The sequence below is a fragment of the Gopherus flavomarginatus genome, chromosome 6 (genome assembly GCF_025201925.1).
Source record: "Gopherus flavomarginatus isolate rGopFla2 chromosome 6, rGopFla2.mat.asm, whole genome shotgun sequence".
Classification (NCBI taxonomy): domain Eukaryota; kingdom Metazoa; phylum Chordata; order Testudines; family Testudinidae; genus Gopherus; species Gopherus flavomarginatus.
Genome location: NC_066622.1, coordinates 25570648 through 25591326, shown reverse-complemented (window position 1 = coordinate 25591326; position 20679 = coordinate 25570648). Strand labels below are relative to the sequence as shown.

At 41.6% G+C, this 20679-nt stretch overlaps 2 protein-coding genes across 2 annotated transcripts in view; one reads left to right on the top strand and one right to left on the bottom strand.

The window, feature by feature from the left end:
• Window positions 1-5224: 5224 nt before the first annotated feature.
• Window positions 5225-6842, bottom strand: LOC127053553 (uncharacterized). The gene is made up of 2 exons (XM_050958484.1): window positions 6404-6842; window positions 5225-5523 (listed from the first exon to the last, which is right to left on the bottom strand). The coding sequence occupies exons 1-2, from the start codon at window positions 6813-6815 to the stop codon at window positions 5249-5251; spliced, it is 687 nt and encodes a 228-aa protein (XP_050814441.1). The 5' UTR covers window positions 6816-6842; the 3' UTR covers window positions 5225-5248.
• A 3465-nt stretch (window positions 6843-10307) lies between these two features.
• Window positions 10308-20679, top strand: part of APPL1 (adaptor protein, phosphotyrosine interacting with PH domain and leucine zipper 1) — a 42130-nt gene continuing 31758 nt past the window's right edge. Inside the window, exons 1-3 of the mRNA XM_050958460.1 lie at window positions 10308-10463; window positions 16986-17084; window positions 18044-18103. Coding sequence (XP_050814417.1) covers window positions 10410-10463; window positions 16986-17084; window positions 18044-18103 — 213 coding nt within the window. The 5' untranslated portion in view covers window positions 10308-10409. The remainder of the gene's footprint in view (window positions 10464-16985; window positions 17085-18043; window positions 18104-20679) is intronic.

Genomic DNA, 20679 nt, shown 5'->3' with positions numbered 1-20679 from the left:
CATCAGTGCTAATATTTAAAATAACGAAAAATAGAGAATTGGAGAGGAGTTCAAGCATTTTTACAAAATTCACAGTTGTTTCAATCCAGAGTTGTGATCTGGCCCGTTATAACGAAGGTGACATATATAAAATTCATATCTGGATTCAGGTTCAAGTCTCAAACACCATCAAAGCTCAGGGGTATTTGGATCAAGGTTTTGGTTCTGGACCATCTCTCTACATATTTCCCTGTTTTTTCTTATTCTAAAACTTTATTTGAAAAAAGCTGCAAAAATTAAATAGAATTTTAAATGTAAGTGTAGGAGGATTCAGAGTTTGCAACCTTTCAATCAAGTTCTGACCTCTGATGCACACAGGTAGATCACCAACTGGAGCTGTATGCATTCAAGGGCAGAATCAGGACCTCTTGTTGGCATATATCCCTGCTCTGTCACCTTCCTGTATAAACATATAGTTGGATATAAATCTATTTCCACAATTTTGCTCAAATAAACACCTACCATATGGAAGCATGCAACTGTTATTCTGATACAGTTAAGGAGACCATGAAATTCTGGGAAATTAAAGATCTATATGATACACCCATCATTTCAAGCATATCTGAAAAGATCATTCATGAACTATATATTCATCCTGTTGCTCTTGGCAATGTCATTCCTGTAAGACAGCAGCTATTGAAGCATAGCGCCCCCTAACACCATGATAAGGTATTGCTTCAGTAATAACTTAAGGTAATGAGTTCCCACGTACTGAATCACGATTTCCAACACCATTGACCACATTATCTATTAAATGAAGGTCTCACCTATCCAAGGACAGACCTAGCCAGACCCTGCTAACCTTGAGAGATGAGATAGGAGCTGATGAGACAGGAATGTATATTGAGTCACAAAAGCATGTGATGAAGGTTTCATAAAAATTAAAATATTAAAATAAAGGTGCAAGATAGTGTACCTATTACACTAGATTATGAAGAACAGAAATCTTTGAAGAATAAATTTAATCAGGATGGAATTTAATTAATACCATGATATGTGCCCTTGTGACCACACAGCTCAATTTTGAGCACTTATGTTGGATTTAAGTTAGGCATAGGCCTTGTATTGGCCCTCTACACAGAGGTGAATTTTATTCTTGCTGAATAAAATGGCTTGAGTATCCAGAGAACTGTGAAACAGTAATGCTACACAGAGAACATTTTTCATAATTTTATAAGTATAGTTCAATTATACTGACAGGATTAACATAATCAAAGAGTTTACCCAGTATTGCCAAGTCGAGAATTCAAAAATCATTTCAGGCCTCAAAAGACCAGAAGAATGACTTAAAAATTATGCAGTTTTTAAAATAAGTAAATTTTGCGTTCTTTTCATTTGCCTTCTGGTTTGTGACCTCTAGAGTTCGTGTTTTCAAGCTTTTCTCCATAATCATAAGGGATAGAGGCTTGCTTTTTTAAAAAATGAGAGCTGAGATTTTCATGTAGTCTCATGACTGGGAACTGTAGCACTAGGAAAATCACCAAACATGAGATTTGTGATAAAAATCTCAGGAGTTCACAACACTGCCTACTACTGCAGAAGGCGCTGGTATTTTTTTTAAAATATAACAAAAAATATAATTGGAGGCTCAGTATATCAATCTGACCAAAAATCATATACTGCTGCACGCGTGGAGAATTATGGGTCAGATTTTTTCCGAGTGTAGAAAGCCATTAATGACTATAATACAAATAATGGCTGGCCTTCAAACATAGCTCATTACTTATACCTATTGCATGTTAAAAAAAATATGGACAAGCACCTGTAAGGAAAGTAAATGTCTCATTTACAATGCTGGGTTGATGGAATCATCTTAGAAACATGAATTGTAAGAAGTCCAAAATATGGTAACTGGCTTTATAAAAATAAATTATGGAATGAAATCTTATTTCTCTTTAAAGGGCTACTAAAGAACTTTCTAGAAAGATAAGTGTCAGTAGTGATAAGAGGAGCATTTAATTATATACTCCTTAAATCCCCAAAAGCAACTGCTAAAAGGTCTACATAGTTGACTCCTGAGGGAATGCTGTGCCAAAAAATCAAAAATTCTGTGCATAATATTTTAAAGTTCTGCATATTTTATGTCAAAGTAACACAATATAATCACACTATTTTCAATTATTTGCTGACAAGTATTTTGAAATAAATTGCCAAAATAATTGAAAATGGTGTGATTATATTGTTATTGTGTTACTGTATTATTTTGACAAAGAAAATATGCAGAACTTTGCAGAATTTTACATTTTTTAATTGTTTGGCGCAGAATTTCCTCAAGAGTACCAAGGTTCTGTGTGGCACAAGTAGGGTGCAGGCAGTTCAGTAGGGGGTTGTGGGTGCAGGTGGAGACTCTGCAAGGGAGTCCATGTGAAGGTGGTTAGGGCTCAGGCAGTAGAGAGCCTGGGGGAGTGGGGCTTGATGGGGTAGGGGGTCAGGGTGTGACTGGTTGGGGCTCAGTGGGGTGGGTGTCCCCCAATGCAGGGGGTTCAGGTCAGCAGAGTGTGGGTTCGGGGGTCTCCTAATGCGGAGGTGAGCTTGGGGGGAGGGGTCATTGTACTGGGAGAAACTATCCATCAGCCCAACCTCTTTAAATCTGAACTCCCCACACCCAAACCCCTCCACCACTGACTTTCACCTCTCCGCCCCCTGCACCCAACCCCCTCCCACCCTGCGGTGCAGAGCTTCCTACAACCAGGGGAAGTTTCTGGGGGTTGCATGTCTTCAGCTCCCAGTAGGATGTACTCAGCAACTTGCAGGACTTGGTCCATAATGGCCTTCCAAGTAAGAAAGCAGATGGGATAGCTCTCAGGAGTATTTTCACAAAGGAAGCCAGCATTCAGCCATTGAGTCTTAGGGCATGTCTATGTTACGAAATTAGGTCGATTTTATAGAAGTCGATCTTTAGTGAGCAATTTTATACAGTCGATCGTGCATGTCCCCACTAAGCAAATTAGGTCGGCAAAGTGCATCCTCAATACTGTGGCTAGCATTGACTCACAGAGTGGTGCACTGTGGGTAGCTATCCCACAGTCCCCACTGCCAATTGGAATTCTGGGTTAAGCTCCCAATGCCTGATGGGGTAAAAACATTGTTGCAGGTGGTTTTGGGTACATGTCATCAGTCTCCCCTCCCCTCTTACTCCTTGAAAGCAACAGCAAACAATCATTTTGTGCCTTTTTTTCCTGGGTTATCCACCATGGAGCCTGCTCAGCTACACATTGTTTTTGTGAGCATTGTAAACACCTTGCACATTATCCTGCAGTATGTGCAGAGCGTGGCTAGGAGCTGCCAGCACAAGGAAGATTGTGAGGAGGACATGGTCACACAAGTTTCTGAAAGCACAGGATGTGGCAACTGGGATATGGCGACATTGCGGCGTGTTGATACAGTGGAATGCCGATTCTGGGCCCAGCAAATAAGCACAGACCAGTGGGACCGCATAGTGTTGCGGGTATGGGATGATTCTCAGTGGCTATGAAACTTTCGCATGCATAAGGCCACTTTCATGGAACTCTGTGAGCTACTTTCCCCCACCCTGAAGCGCAGGAATACCAAGATGAGACCTGCCTTGATAGCTGAAAAGTGAGTGATGATAGGCCTGTGGAAGCTTGCAATGCCTGACTGTTACCGGTCAGTCGGGAATCAATTCACAGTGGACAAATGTCCTATGGGGGCTGCTGTGATCCAAGTAGCCAGGGCAATCAATACCCTTCTAAGAAGGGTAGTGGCTCTGGGAAATGTGCAGGTCATAGTAGATGGCTTTGCTGCAGTGGGGTTCCATAACTGTGGTGGGGCAATAGACGTAACACAAATCCCTATCTTGGCACCGGACCGCCTTGCCAAACAGTACATAAACTGCAAGGGATACTTCTCAATGGTATTGCAAGCACTGGTGGATCACAAGGGCTGTTTCACCAACATCAATGTGGGATGGTCACGAAAGGTGTACGACATTCACATCTTTCAGAATTCCGGGCTGGTTGGAAAGCTGCAAGAAGGGACTTTCTTCCTAGATCAGAAAATTACCGTTGGGGATGTTCAAATGCCAGTAGTTACCCTTGGGGACCCAGCCTACCCCTTGCTCCCATGGCTCATGAAGCCGTACAGAGGCAGCCTGGAGAGCAGTGAAGAGCAGTTCATATATAAGCCGAGCAAGTTCAGAATAGTGGTAGAATGGGCCTTTGGATGTTTAAAGGGTTGCTGGTACAGTCTGTTGAGTAGGTTAGACCTCAGCAAAAGCAATATTCCCACTGTTATTGATGCTTGCTGTGTGCAAGCAGGAGATATTTATGGCGGGGTGGGAGATTGAGGCAAATTGCCTGGTGGCCAATTTTGAACAGCCAGGCACCAAGGCAATTAGAAGAGCACACGGAGGCGTGCTGCGCATCAGAGAGGCTTTGAAAAACAGTTTCATGACTGCCCAGGCTACGGTGTGACAGTTGTGTGTGTTTGTCCTTAATGCAAACCTGCCCCCCTTGGTGAATGTACTTCTCTGTAATCCAACCCTCCCTCCCCTTCGACCACAGCTCGCACAGGAAATAAAGTCCCGATTGTTCTGAATCCATTAATTATTTATTAAAAAAAACCAAACCACCCTTGATTACTGACAATGCTGACTAGTAAAAGGTGGCCCAGGTGTACACAGGATTTGATAACGGGGTGGGGCGAGGGAGGAAAGAAGGATAAGATCACATTGCTTATTGCAGCCACACTACAAATCAGTTTGAATGACAGCCTTCTGTTGCTTGGGGCCATCCCCTGGAGTTGTGTGGCAGTGGGCCCAGAGCCTCCCACCCCACGTTCTTGGGCAACTGGGTGAGGATATGGAACTTGGCGATAGGGCCAGCTCCCGGCCCCAGCGTGCCAAGCGCGTAATTAGGGCGGCACGCCGCGGGGGGCGCTCTGCCGGTTGCCAGGAGGGCGGCAGGGGGCGTCAGTGGACCTCCCGCAGGTGTGCCTGTGGAGGGTCCGCTGGTCCTGCAGCTCCGGTGGACCTCCTGCAGGTGTGCCTGCGGAGGGTCCGCTGGTCCCGTGGCTCCGGTGGAGCATCCGCAGGCACGCCTGCGGGAGGTCCACCGGAGCTGCGGGACCAGCAAGTGGCAGAGCGCCCCCCGCGGTGTGCCGCCGTGCTTGGGGCAGCGAAATGGCTAGAGCCGGCCCTGCTTGGCGAGGAGGGCAGGCGGTTACACAATGGATGCAGTGGGTGTCTGTACTATAGTTGCCTTTCCTGCAGCTTCACCAGACTCATCATGTCTGTTCGCTCCCCAATTAGCTTCAGCAGCTCCTCCTGCATGTTCCGATCATGCTCACTGTATGCTTTCCTGGTCTCTGCAACCAAAGGCCTCCACGCATTCAGCCGTGCCCTATCAGTGCAGGAGAACTGCATGAGCTTGGAAAACATGGCATCGCGAATGTGTTTTTTTCGCCTTCTAATCTGCGATAACCTCAGGGACGGAGTTGATGCGGGGAGCATAGAAACATTTGCAGCTGCAAGAGGGGAAAAAAGGGAGAGTAGATTTTAAGATGATACATTTCTGAGAACAAAAGGGAGACTTTCACAGTGAATTAAGCAATTCACAGCAGACAGCACATGTGTTTTAGGGACAAAGTTGCATTTTGCCTTTCACATTGAGCAGCTGCCAGCATGGTGACACATCACACACGGCTGGGCAACAGAATTTGGTTTCCAGGCAGCCATGGTAAGCCAAAGGGTACATGGGGTTGGCTCTTCTGCGTTCGTAACATTTGGGAATGGTTTCGAACTGCAGTGCCCTCCTTTCCCACAGCAACCAATGACAGTTGGGTTTGCTGTTTAAAAGGAGGGGCTGCAGTTTTGGGGCACGGCTATTCTCTGGGATGATCCCTTTTAGCCAAGCGCAAACAGCCCAGCATGACCAGGGTCTAATGTGTCAGGGATCACCAAACAGAGGGGATTACTGGTCCCTTACAAAAATTCCCCTATTTCAATCAGGTGACCATGAATGATATCACTCTCCTGAGGCTGACACAGAAAGATAAAGACCGAACGTTGCATGAATGTGACAAAAACCCAGGACCATTCGCTCCCATGCTTTGTGCTGCAATGATTCCAGACCACTTGCTACTGGCTTGGTGTGGTAAAGTACCATACCATAGAGGACGAAATAAGACAGCCTTCCCCAGAAACCTTCTGCAAAGGCTTTCAGAGTACCTCCAGGAGAACTTAATGGAGATGTCCCTGGAAGATTCCCGCTCCATCCCCAGACACATTAACAGACTTTTCCAGTAGCTGTACTGGCTGTGAATGCATCCCAATTGTTCAGAGCAAATCAAACATTAAAAACAATTTCTTTTAACCCCTGTAGTGTCATTACAAATGTGCACTCACAAGAGGTGCCTTCTCCGCCTTCAGGGGCCAGGAACAATATGCCCTGCGAGGGTATTGGCTCCAGAGTAAGGAAAAGGTCCTGGCTGCTGGGGAGAACAGATTCTCCAGTTGCTTGCTGTGCATCCTCCTCCACCTCCTTATTGACAAAATCCTCATCCCTGTTGTGTGAGGCTGCCACCTTGCAGGTGTCTACAGAGAGTGGTGGCGTACTGGTAGGGTCCCCCCCTAAAATGGCATGCAGCTGATCATAGAAGCGGCATGTCTGGGGCTCTGACCCAGAGTGACTGTTTGCCTCCTTTGTCTTTTGGTAGGCTTGCCTGAGCTCCTTAATTTTCATGCAGCACTGCTGTGTGTCCCTGGTGTAGCCTCTGTCCACCATGCCCCGTACGATTTTGGAATATATTATCAGCATTTCTTCTGCTGGATTGGAGTTCTGCCTGCATTGACTCTTCTCTGCATACAGCGATCAGATCCAGTGTCTCCCGTTCGCTTCATGCTGGAGCTCGTTTGCGATTCTGGACAGCATGGTCACCTGTGCTGATGAGCTCATCACGCTGAACAAACAGGATATTAAATTCAAAAGTTCCCAGTGCTTTTCCTGTGTACCTGGGTAGTGCATTGGAGTTGAAAGTGCTGTCCAGAGTGATCACATTGGAGCACTCTGGGATAGCTCCTGGAGGCCAATACCATCAAACTGCACAGCACTGCGTCTACACTACCCCAAATTCAACCCAGGAAGGTTGATTTTAGGGCTATTCCCTTCATCGGGGAGGAGTACAGCAGTCAATTTTAAGAGCCCTTTAGGTCAGCAGAATAGGGTTGGTTGTATAGATGCATTCATTATAAAATCGACCTAACACGGCTAAATTCGACCTAACCTAGTAGTGTGTAGACCAGGCCTCAGTTGAACTCGGTTGGTGTTTGAAGAACTGAAACTAAAGTAATACTGGTTTCAGAGTAGTAGCCATGTTAGTCTGTATCCGCAAAAAGAATAGGAGTACTTGTGGCACCTTAGAGACTAACAAATTTATTGTAGCATAAGCTTTCGTGGGCTACAGCTCACTTCATTGGATGCATGTAGTGGAAAGTACAGAAGGAAGATATATATATACACACACAGGGAACATGAAACAATGGATGTTACCATACACAGTATAAGGAGAGTGATCAGTTAAGGTGAGCTGTGGTTAGCAGGAGAGAAGAATAATTGTTTGTAGTGGCAATGAAAATGGCCCATTTCCAGCACTTGACAAGGAGATATAAGGAACTGGGGCGGTGGAGGGAATAGTTTTACTTTGTGTAATGGCCCATCCACTCCCTGTCTTTATTCAAACCTAATTTAATGGTGCCCAATTTGCAAATTAATTCCAATTCAGCAGTCCCTCCTTGGAGTCTGTTTTTTGAAGTTTTTTTTGTTGTAATATTGCGACTTTTAGGTCTGTAATCCAGTGGTCAGGGAGGTTGAAGTGTTCTCCAACTGGTTTTTGAATGTTATAATTCTTGACTTTTTTTTAAAGTAATACTGCCATCTAGGGTTCCCAGTGTTAGTCTTGTTCAACAAATTACTTTCTAAAGATATATGAATAATATTGCCTTCTAAAAATTGCAAAAATACAAACAACATTACTATAAAATTAACAAATCTTATTTTTTTATTCAAGGGATTCATTTCAAACAGCTAACTCCCCTTACGTTGCAAGGTATAATAAAAAAAAGAACCCATCTTGAAGTCAATTGGCATTTTACTGCTAACTTCAACAGAAGCAGGACTGAGCCCTTTTTTTCATGTGCCTGTTGAGATTATTTTGCATGCCAAATCAAATTTCTACATTTTAATGCCAAGTCTGTTGTGGTTTTGTTGCAGCACACTTCCATCTCTTCAGCACTAATTTAAGATGCATTATTTTCACTTCATGGCAACTGAAAGAAAATAAATGTTGTCTATTGCCATCTAAAGAGGTGCACAGATGAGAGATGCAACAGAAACTCCACTTCCCAAATCCCACTTGCTACCATATGATTTTGCTAAGGAAATACGTCCTCAATCTTACACATTGTACAAAATAGACAAAGTGATTTGACAGCTGTACTAAATGGTCACTAGTTGACTAATTTCAAAAAAGGAAAGCCATTCATGGCATTTATAGATTGTGAATTAGTGTATGGCATATCCAAAAAAATTTAATTTGGAGAACCAGATAGATAAGAATGTTACTGCAAATCTTAATCCTCACAACATCCTTGTTAGGCAAGATTAGTCACACATTGCAGATGAGGAAAAGAGGTTAAGTGACGTGCCTCAGGCCACATAGTGAGTCAGTAGCTAAACTCGGAATTAAACCAGTTGAACCTGAGTTCTTACTTCTAGTTTCCTTCCCCAACCACTACACAATTTAATGTCTACATCTCATCTAATTCTTTTAGAATGTGGAATCTTATATAAATAATGATAAACAAATTTTTATCACAATGAAAATATTGTACATTAGTTAATCATTTGCTCCACTAACAGACTTATCACACTTTCTAACCTACCTTTGCACTGGAGTTTATTTAACAATGTAAATTCTCCTACCCTTCTTTTCTTGCCTGACATATAATGTCTCTCTGTCTTTTGAGAAGGGGAAGCAGTTTCCTTTCTTTTTATCCCCTAATAATAACTAGTTTACTCAAAGGTTACTGGTTTTCCATCAAAAGTTCTTGTGGTCATTTTTTCCCCACCAATGACACCAAATAGTTTCTTTTTAAAAAACTATTATTTTACAATTTCAAATGTATTTTATCTCCTTGTTTTTTCCCCTGTCATTAGCCTTTCAAATGTTTGAATGTATATTTTTGCTGTATTTCATTTCACACTCATTGTTTCCTGTTTTTGAATGGAGTTGAAATTAAAATGTTTAACAATTAGGCTATGAATATCACATACCTCTCAGATATCCATTTTAACATCTACAGGAATCACACAAATACAATACTCAAGGTCAAGATGTTCTATTCACAAAGCTATAAAAACGGCCTTTGAAAAATGATGGGGTGGTGGGAAGGGGGAGGAACAGGACAGGCCAAGGTGTCCTTCTAGTAAACAACTGCAGTTAGTTACAAGCATGTTTGAAAAGGGTTATCTAATTCTGGTGTGTTAGATGAAGCAGAACATTGCTTTAAAACCATGTCCAGAGCTAAAAGGAATTATTACAAACAACTTTGAGGCTAACTTCCATAGCAGGATGCAAATAGGGCTTCTGAACACAAGTGGAACATATTGGTTCAAACCATGCTGGGGAGTCACTGTATTCAACACGTGCTAAACAGAAGATGCAGTGTAGAAAGGGAGGAGGATAGCCGTCCCATGAGGAATTAGTTATCAGTTTAAGAAAGCTTCACAACCATGTGAAATTCTAAATGCCTGAGCAGAAGAAAAGCACAACCACCATCTGGCATTTTCAGGGGGAAATGAAGTCTCAGTGCGCGTCTCCCCCTCAGAAACATCCAAGACCTGCTCCCTGCAGCGTTGGTACCTGTAAACCCACCCACGTTAGTGACGGGTGTGATTACATACGGAAACGGGGACTCGCAGGCACACAGCGCGGGGCGATGACGAGGCCGCTTCCTTGCGGGAAGGCGTCGCCCCGGCTAAGGACGGAGCTGGATTGACGAGGCCGTGGCAGGAGCCTGCGTGCGCCGCCTGGCACTGGGCCTGGTTCCCGCTGTGCTGGGCGGGGAGATCGCAGGCTGACGCAACAGACTCAGCCACCCCTAGCCTCAGAGAGGGCTGACAGCGCCAGAGCCGCTCCAGACGTCACTCGACGCCCTCTCTCCTAGGCCTGCCCCCACCTGTAATTAGAGTGACGCCTCCATTGAGCAATGAGAAGGCGGCCGAGGGGGCGGCATTTCCGGGGCGGGGCTGGGCCCAGGGTTGTGGCTGTGCTGACGAAGGGGGGAGGGGCTCAGTGGTGGGTGCTCGGCAGGGCTTGTGGGCGCGTTGGCCCGTAGAGACAGAGCCGTCGCCATGCCCGGGATTGACAAGCTGCCCATTGAAGAGACGTTGGAGGACAGTCCCCAGGTGAGAGGAAAGGGGCCCAATGGGGCCGTGCCCTGGAGTTCTGCGCGGGGTCAGGGCTGCTGCCGCTTGGAGCCAGGGCCTCTGCGCCCGGGGGTACCCCCAGGTTGGGGGCCGCGGCTCTGTAGTTCGGGGGATGTCGAGGGACCGGTTAGGTGGCTGGGTGCGGTGAAGGGGCAGGAAGCCGAGACTGTGATGTACGGAGCGAGCTCCCAGGGGCCTGGTACAGGAGCGCCCCGCTTGTATTTTCAGTCTTGCTCCTGCTGGGAGGTCTCTCTGATGCTGTGAGCCACGGCAGTGTCAAGCCATAAATAGACTCCGAGCGTCCCCCGCAACTTTGCCACTGTGTAAATGTGTAAGCTGGGGGGCAGGGAGGCAGTCACTCAGTGTGTCAGTTTTCCCCCTCCCGTCTTCCCTACCTTGCAGGTGGGCTCTGACTAGTGATTAGTTAGGCAATATTAAAGGCCGTGCTCTTACTTAAACAACACTGCAGCTGTGTGATGCTTAATGTGTGAGGTTTCTGTTCCTAGGAGCTTAATCTTGAAATACAGGCCATTTTATTTTGAAATATTACTCATTCACATTGTCAATTTGAGAAGAGTTTTTGTTAATCTGAATCCTGTGGGTGTATCTTAACCAAAACTTTTACATAGTAAAAAAAATTTTTTTTTTAATTATGAAGACAGCTTGGATTCATGAAGTGTTTTTGAGAGCTGTGCCCAGACTGGAAAATACATGCTATTGATTTACAGCTTTTTAATTACTCTGATTTCTTCACTCAGTTTTTGCTGTTTAGTTCATCAGTTGCTGAGTTAACCAGATACTGTTTTGTAATCTGCTTCTTGACATTGTGAACAATATAACACTAATATATAATATTTCATGTTAAATGAATATTGCTCTTATTACACGATCAGCTAGCAAATGTCAGCTTATAAAACAAAGTTGACTGACAGACTATTTGATTTATTAGTGTAAGTGAGGATGATTTGTAATATTTTGGCAGTGTGCACATTGCTATTTCTGAACTTAATTTAGGATTTTTAGCAAGGTGGTGAGTCTTATATAGTGCTACTTATGTAAAATGGACATTTTTATTAAAAATACCTATTTAAAAATATTTAACTAAAATGGTTATAGGGACTTTTTAAAATGTGAAGGGAAAAACCATAAAGGATTTGACTATCCTGCAGTTCGAAATCATCATACCATATTGCTACATATTAGCAGTATTGATCTAAGACTAAGTGCAGAAGGAGGGAGTGGACAGAGAAGTTTCCAGAGGAACTTTGACAACTAGATCATCATTTAAGTTTTGAAATATGTTGTTACTCATGGGAGTGGTGGAAGGAAAAATAAACTCCAAGAATAATCCTGTGTTTAATATTCTAAATCAGGGATCAGCAACCTTTTGGAAGTGGTGTGCCGAATCTTCATTTATTCACTCTAATTTAAGGTTTTGCGTGCCAGTGATATATTTTAACCTTTTTAGAGGGTCTCTTTCTATAAGTCTATAGTATATAACTAAACTATTGTTGTATGTAAAGTAAATAATGTTTTTAAAATGTTTAAGAAGCTTCATTTAAAATTAAATTAAAATGCAGAATCCCCCGAACTGGTGGCCAGGACCTGAGCAGTGTGAGTGCCACTGAAAATCAGCTCACATGCTGCCTTTGGCACATGTGCCGTAGGTTGCCTACCCCTGTTCTAAACACTAAAAAACCCCTCTGAACTTACATTTAAAAGATAGAATTTTAATCAAAGTACTTCAAATATTTTTAGAATGGTATTCATGATAGTAATTAGTCAAATGAATTATTAGTGTTTTTGCTACTTTATATACTGCTTTCTATTCAAAGATACAAAAATGCTCTACTAATATTTTCCAGACTCTATTAGGATCAGTTCACCCACCATTGAAATATAGCTATCTCTGGACTGAAAGGCAACTGTAGTTTAATCAAGTATACAACTACTGAATATTTTAGGATCAAAAGAAAAATAGCTTATTCATTGAAATTGTAGAGGAATTCAGGTAGTCAAAATATAATTACCCATTTGGGATTTGTCTAGGAAGCCAGGGCTTAAGCCACTGCTCATGTGAAAAGCCCCACATGTTGTTTAATTACCCCAAGTGTTCAAGCTCTGAGGTTTAAGTCTTCTCTGAAAGACTGACCCTCCAGAAGCTTACTACTTTTCATCCTAAAAAGAACTAACATTGACTGTGAAGCCTTTTCTTTCATATCCCAGTTTTTTAAAACTGATTTTAACAAATCAATCTCTGCTCTCCACACAGACTATTCAGAGCCAGAGAGTCTTTACTCAAGATATCAAATGCAAGATAATTTAGCATCCAGAGTAAACAGGTTTTGCCCCCTTCTGTTAAATACACTTTTTCACTAATCTTAAGGAAAGTAAGTTGCTGTTGGAAATACTCACTGTATGGAAGGATGGCTTGTTAATTTATAGACACCAATTCAAAATACAGTTAATTTGTTTAATCCCTTTACAGTTTTTCAGACAGGTTGATCATCTAGAAAATCCTTTGGTGGAGGTTTTGTGGCAGGCTTTAGTTAGTCTAGTCTATTTTGAGTTAGAGATCATTACTCACCTTTGAGCCTGCTGGATTTGCCTACATGCTTTCATATGGCACAGGTCTTAATTTTTTTATTTTTAAGGGTGAAGTTGTGTCTATTTAAAACAATTAGTTTGGGTAGAAATGCTGGCTGAAGCATATTAGAGACCAAGTAATTTTATTCCTTACATTCTTCCATGCTCTGTCCTGAATCCTACTTCTGACCATTGCTAAGTAAATAAAATAAATATAAAATTTTATTGTTTTTTATTTTAACTACGGTCTCGTTTTACAGGCTGGTTCCATTATTTCAGAGTTAGACAGCAGTACAAGGCCACAAAGTGGAACAGTTTGTTTTACTGGATCACACTGTAGCATTTGGTATCTCTATCTTCAGAGGGATAGGGGAGAGGGAGTAAGATAAAGTGTAATGAATTCTCAATCAGAATGTCATGACCACTTCATTTTTTTATGACTAGGTGGATCCTGAAACTTTTCTGGTGAAACATAAGTCATGGTATTGAAGAGGTTGAGAACTACTGACCTAGACAGTTGTGCAGTTAGGCAGGGAAATTCCTTCCTGAGCCATATGTGAGCGCAGTTTACAATCTGAAGGCAAACAAATCTTATGCTTAACTTTAGCTTGTAGTACTGCACATTCTACTAAGTCTTAAAGCTATCAGTGTTTTTTTAATGAGGAAAAAGCTACCTTTTGCCTCTGGAATGTCAGAAACTTTAAACACTTGGTATTCTTTAGATTATCTTAAAAGGAAGATAGAGATAAGATTATCAAAAAACATAATCAGTTCTTTATGCAGTTTAGCAAACTGTGCTACATGTAATATTTAAAGTTCGATTAGTCATATCCATTAGTTCATTACTGCAAGGTCCTACACAAATTGAAGAACTGCCTTTGAAACCTGTTGTGCTGTAGAATAGCCAAAAACCATGGTGATAGACTGCAAAAGGACTTCTACATTAGCAGTAGTATTTTAAGACATGTACAATATACTTAAAAAATCTAGCATCCTGTAAATCACTCTCACTAGACAAGGTGGGTTTTTTTGACACCAGATAAGGTTGCTTACTGTATTCCGGTAGCTTCTACAATGTGGTAAGCACATTCTACATATACAGGAAGACAGTGTTTCTGTCCCAAAGAGCATACAATACCAATTAGATTTTTGCTGGAAGCTTGAGTTTAAGCCAAGCTCCATACCCAATTTACTGAGCTTCAGCTTTTTAGACTTCTAAGCAACAGGCCTATGTTTTATCATACTCTGCTACTGAGTAGATATGTTCAGGGTAATAAACACATCACAAATAGATATCCAATTAATGAATGTAATAATGTTTAACTTTAAATAACATATTTCAGTGCAACTTAGTTGCTATATATATTTTCACTTTCTTGAATATTTGAACCCTGCACCACAGAGTTTTAGATTGCAATAATAGTCTTCATGTTAATAGGAAATACCACTAAATATAGGTATATTATTTTATTTCAAAATGGTAAATTCTGCCCCCCTTGCAAATTAGTATTCTCTTTCCTTTTAAAACTGTCAGCTACCACTGTTAATGTTCTGTTTTGAGGGTATTGAGTCTGCCATTCTGTGCTTGGGCTTTCTATCTTATATTTTCCCCTCTGTCTCCATTAGAAAACATTAAAAGTTTTGTAAGTATAAGGCTGTCAGGATACAGCAGGATAACTTCAGATTTTGCACATCCTCTGGTTATTCTAGAAGTTAGAAACAAGATGAATTATGAAAAAAGTTGCACACTATGAATGATGCTCTTCTAATCAGGCTTGTAATTGTACTATGCAGACAACCAAGTGGATGTTTCAGGTTAAATAAAATAATGATGCAGAAGTTTTTTCCTTATTACTTACTCATTTGGGGTATGTTTTTTCTAAAGGTTTTGGGTATCTGATATTAGCATTTGTGGAACAAACATACATACTGTACTTTCTTTGCACATCTCCATAATACATTTTAGGATAATTTATTCCACTGTAGAATTAGAGTACACGCTTCTGTATTATAAACTGGATTAAAGTAGTTAATCCAAAAACCTGCACTCTAGGAAATGGAGTATGTAATAGCAGGATAAATAGTTCACTGCTAGATTCAAGAATGTTTGTGTAAATAGGGCATTTTACTTATCTTCTCAAGTGTCACTGCATTGTCTTGTTAGCAAAAGTCTGATAAGGAGAAACATGGAAAAAATTCTGCTTTGCAAGAAAGCATTGTTGCTGAGGTTTGTGTCTTAGCTCTCAATTTAAATGAGCTTCACAAATGTTTCCTGTCTGCTAAGGAAATATTCCAGAAAGCATTCTGTGTATAAAGATTATTCAGCTATGTAGTTGCCCTTTAAGATGCAACAAAATTATACTCCAAAACTTACAATTTGCTGAGATTCAGTTGGATTTTAGCTGAAGACTTTCTGCAAGCTATAGTAACCTTGTGCAGCTGGTAAAATTAAGGGGTGGCTAGAATATGCAAGGCATTGCTTATGTATTGCAATGTCTAGGCATTTGAAAGCACCTTATTGAAAAGTCATCTTACCTCTGTGAAAAAGGTCTGATAGAGCCCCAGATGGAGTCACAACAAACTGAGTTCTTTGCTCTTCCCCCATGTGGGATTTTGGCCTATTGGAATAAATAGGCCTGAAGCTAGTGGACATACCCCTATCTGCCTTTTGCTGGAGGAAATTCATTGCCACTCCAGTGCAAACAAGTTACCAATTCTCTTGTAATTTAAGCATTTGCTGTAGGTGTTACTTTCAGCTGTTTATGATAAGCCTGTTTGTTATGATTATGGTTACATGCTTTTGGTGCCTGTGGGGTGTATTTATTTTAAAATTCTTCTAGAAAAAGATGTAGCAAAGCTTAATTTACATAGGCATAATGAGGTTTTAATATGGCATACCTTCCCAGATATGGAGACATGGTCTTTCACAGTTTTCCTTTTGGCAGCCCAGTGATTTGGTGTCTATCAGAGTTTAGCTCTCCAGCTGCACCTGAAAGTCCTTCCCGTCTCAGGGACCAACAAAAACAGCTCTTCTTCACTACCCCTGTCCAGGCTCACCATGCCTTCTTGCTTTCTCTCACCAGATTCTCCAGTGCAGTAAACCGTCTCCCTTTCTGGCAAGATAGTCAGGCTGTCCATTCTGGTGGTAATGCTGCTGAAAAGCTTAGGGCACATATGTACCACCTTCTCCAGGTGGTGCGCTCAGGTTCTCTCTCTACTTGGGTTTTGGTCTAGGGATCCCTCAGTAAGTAGTGACTGGCCACAGCGCCAATCCATTGTCCCTTCATAGAATGCTTGTTTCACTTCCCTAGACCACTTTCTACCTAGAGTCTACACCTCTCCCTTTAGTTTCTTTTTTCATTGGCCTGTCCCCAGGCTTATCCCATATCTTGAGCCTGCTGTGGAGAGCCTAACCCATTGTCTCTCTCTCTTGGCTCTAGATTCTTGAGAGCCTGACCCCAAATTCTTCCTGATAGAGTTCAGGTTTCTTATTGTATTCTGTGGCCCTGCACCTCACATGACTGTCACCTGACTCTAGATTCTCAGTCCTGTCATCTGGGAGATGGGCTAACCAAGCACATATGAAACTGAGCCCAGTTTCCTTAAAGGGGACTCTTCACTCTGACACATCTACTTCTATCAAGTGAGAAACATATAAGGATACTTACAGTAATATGAAACTTTTGTAAACTTTAGAAAAATGAGCTAAATTATGAATAAGAAAACTTGTTTTCTTAAACCCTATTTTTACTAGTTTTGAGGTCTTTCTGCTGTCACTTGGAAAAGGAAATCTGTTTCGGTGCCTCATTCATTAAATAAGTCATATTTTAATGTCTTTGAAATACCATGACATTCTTTGCTAAATTGATTTTTAAAAAAGTAATACAAATTCATTGTGTGTTCTATTTTTGACAGACACGTTCTTTGCTGGGTGTGTTTGAAGAAGATGCTGCAGCAATTTCCAGTTACATCCGCCAGTTGTATCAAGCCATGCGTCGAATTTATGATGCACAGGTAAAATTATAGTTGTTCCCTGTATGCATTTAGAAAGCTTATAAAAACCATCTTTTAACTACTTATTTGAACATGGGTAAACTGTATTTTTTAAACTATAGGTTAAAATTAGAGATGAAAATGCCATGTTTGCCAAGACTTGCTGGTTTTGAAACAAGATTTCAGTTGGAAGAATTGTGTTCTCTTTGCACTTGACACACCTTTAGATGTCTAAATGATTTTTTTCTGAAAAATTGCCATTAATATTAGTTAATAAATACATTTGGATATTTCTTCTTGTATTCACTTAATCTTGTTAACATTAGTTCCTGTAGCTTGTATTTTGCCTTATTTTGTTTTATCTTGACTTGAATATGGTGGTGGTGGGGGGTTATTTTCATGACCCACCTGTTTGTTACTTGCATGTTGTTTTTTTGTGTTAGCTCCTTTTTTTGCTGTTTATTTCTGCACTTTCTGCTGTTCAGGTGTATGAACAGATCTTTCATACATCTGCTTGTGCAGATCTTTCCTTAGTCCCTGTTTACACTGTTATTTTAAGAAGTTTGTAACCAGTTAATGGAATGGTTTGTTCTAACAATTTTCATCCCCACGTGTAGTTAATACTCAGTAACTAAGGTGGCTGATGTGAACTAAATATTGTGTTGCCTTCAAATTTGCAATTGTCTTGCAATTTGCAGACAAGTCCAATTTTTATGGATCTGATAACTCTACAGTGTGCATGATATGTACTGTTGCATTGAATTTCAGAAATACTCAGCACCTCCCCCCCCCATTAATTTCAGTGGGAGTTGTGGGTCTCAGCTTCTCTGAAAATCTGGCTATATGTGTTTTGAGATGATTTCCATTTTAACCTTTTGTTCCGTATTCCTATGTTTCCTCTTCATAAATGTAATGCCTGGAGTATATATTGATTGGAAGAAAAATAGGATTAAACTGTTTCCCTTTTTTTTAAAAACCAGAATGAATTAAGTGCAGCAACTCATCTAACTTCAAAACTTCTAAAAGAGTATGAGAAGCAGGTACAGTATAAATCAATTTCCCTTTGAAATAGTTCAGAATAAATGCTTTTGTTCATTTTTTTTAAAAGTACAATCTTTTTTTTTCCCCACACAGCAAAGTGCAAAACTCAACAGGTCTGATCCAGACAAAATGAGCCATTGCAGTTGCTGGTTCACAAGATATTCACCAGCTACAGGGGTTGCTTCCTATTCTGTGTTGAAGATACTCAATCCATAGAACTCACAGAATGCTAAACTAGACTTGCTGTGACTTTTTCACAGGGCAGTGTCTTTAGGCTTAGCTCAGGTCCACCGCCATGAATAATATTAGGAAAGGGAACTTCTTTGGCTGACCATCGGTCATCTAGAGACATTTTAAAGGGATAGTAGCCCAAAAGCAGTGAGCACTTGCTAGATGACAACTCTAATTCAAGTAGTCATAAGAAGAAATTGTGTGGCCTGAAGATGTACCATTCCCCAGCAACCCAATGAGGAGGAATGGAGCCTGTTACCCACCCAGTCACAAAAATCTCCAGTGATTAGGAGGAGAAATCTCCAACCCCAAATTAGCAGTTTTTATAAATTCTGAAGCCCATAATTTGCTTCCCCACTGAACAAAGAGTGATATTTCACATGCACAGTAGTACTGTTAAGGGAAATGTGAGGAAATAGAGGGCTCTGGAGGGCAGTTTGTTGTTTTGGACTCTCTGTGGGCAGCCACCCTACCTAGGGGCTGTAGCTCATGAGGTGGGGCAGGTGCCCCACTGCAGCTCCTGGGGCAGGCTACTGGAGTCTAGGCCTTCCTCTTCCACCAGTTTCCAACCCAGGGCCTTGGCAGACTGGTTTGGCTTCACTCACCTGGTGGTTCCTTGCATCAGTATCAAGTCAGGAAGTGACCCAGGGAAACTATCTCCCGGTGCATCCCAGCCAGCCACTATCTATTCCTGAAGAGCACCACCTTCTGAGCTTCTAGCCCTGGTCACAGTCTCCAGGTGCTGTGGTTCCCCAGTTCCCAGGCTTGGTGTGGGCACAGCTCATGTCTTTCCTTGGAGCTCTCCGGGCACACCCTTCCCTCTGGCTGCCTTTTAAACCCCGCCTCCAAACCAAGCATGCTCTACAGGGGTGGAGAGGCGGGGCTTCCTTAGCCCAGAGTTGCTCCTGTCCAGTGAGAGATTTATACACCCTGTCATAGTCTTGTAAATCAAAAGTAGTCAGCCCTTGCACTCTCTCCTTCCATCTTCTGTGGAATACAGCAGTGGGAAGATCATTTATATGAACTTAGTTCTCTTTTTCTCCATTTTTTCCCCTCACCCCCTGTTGAGATTCCAAGTTGTTGCATAATTTACTGGTGTGAAGCTGGGAACTTTAATTTCAAATTTTCCCCTTGATGGAGCCAACATCATAACTTTCACAGCTTGTTCTTGTCAAGTGAGTTATGATATTTAATCTAGTCCCTAGCTGTTACAGAATGTTGGAAATCATTAAGAGAGAGATAGATAATAAGACAAAAAATATCATATCGCCTCTATATAAATCCATGGTATGCCCACATCATGAATACTGATGTGCAGATGTGGTTGCCCCATCTCAAAAAAGATATATTAGAATTGGAAAAAGTTCAGAAAAGGGCAGCAAAAATGATTAGGGGTATGGGACAGCTTCCATATGTGGAGAGATTAATAAGACTGAGACTTTTCAGCTTGGAAAAGAGACGACTAAGGGGGATCTGATTAAGGTCTATAAAATGACGTGTGTGAAGAAAGTATTTACTCCTTCTCATAACACAAGAACTAAGGGTCACCAAGTTAAATTAATAGGCAGCAGGTTTAAAACTAACAAAAGGAAGTATTTCTTCACACAGTGCACAGTCAGCCTGTGGAACTCTTTGCCAGAGGATATTGTGAAGGCCAAGACTATAACAGAGTTAAAAAAAGAGCTACATAAATTAATGAAGGATAGGTCCCTCAATGGCTATTAGCCAAGATGGGTAGGGATGGTGGCCCTAGCCTCTGATTGCCAGAGTCTGGGTGTGGGTGGCAGGGAATGGATCACTTGGTGATTGCCTGTTCTGTTCATTCTCTCTGGGGCACCTGGCATTAGCTGCTGTCAGAAGACAGGATATTGGGCTATAGGACCTTTGTCTGGCGCAGTATGAACATTCTTATGGTCTGCCACTACTGTTCTGTAATAGTATAAGTCATGACAAGTATTACTATTTGTTGATTATACAGATTTAGTCTTTTGAAAATGTGACAGTGAAATACAAGGTGGAACATTTTGCAGTGATCCTGGGCATTCCTTTCCCAGATGTGAAAAAGAGCTCTGTGTGGCTCGAAAGCTTCTCTCTCTCACCAACAGAAGTTGGTCCAATACAAGATATTACCTCTCCCACCTTGTCTCCCTAATATCCTGGGACCAACAAGGCTACAACTACATTGCACACTTAAAATTAGGATCAGTTCATTTTGCGGTGTCTTGGTATAAGGAAACAGCAGCTATGTACCACAGCAGTTTTTATTGCAGCATAGATAAGGTTAAAGTTCTGTCATGGATATTTTTAGTAAAAGTCAGGGACAGGTTGCGGGCAATAAACAAAA

Coding starts and splice junctions, on each gene's coding strand:
- LOC127053553 (XM_050958484.1), bottom strand. CDS start 6,815: ATGCTGATAATATATTCCAAAATCGTACGGGGCATGGTGGACAGAGGC. Junction 5,524..6,403: donor AGGCGGAGAAGGCACCTCTT/GTGAGTGCACAT, acceptor CCCCTCTTGCAG/CTGCAAATGTTTCTATGCTC.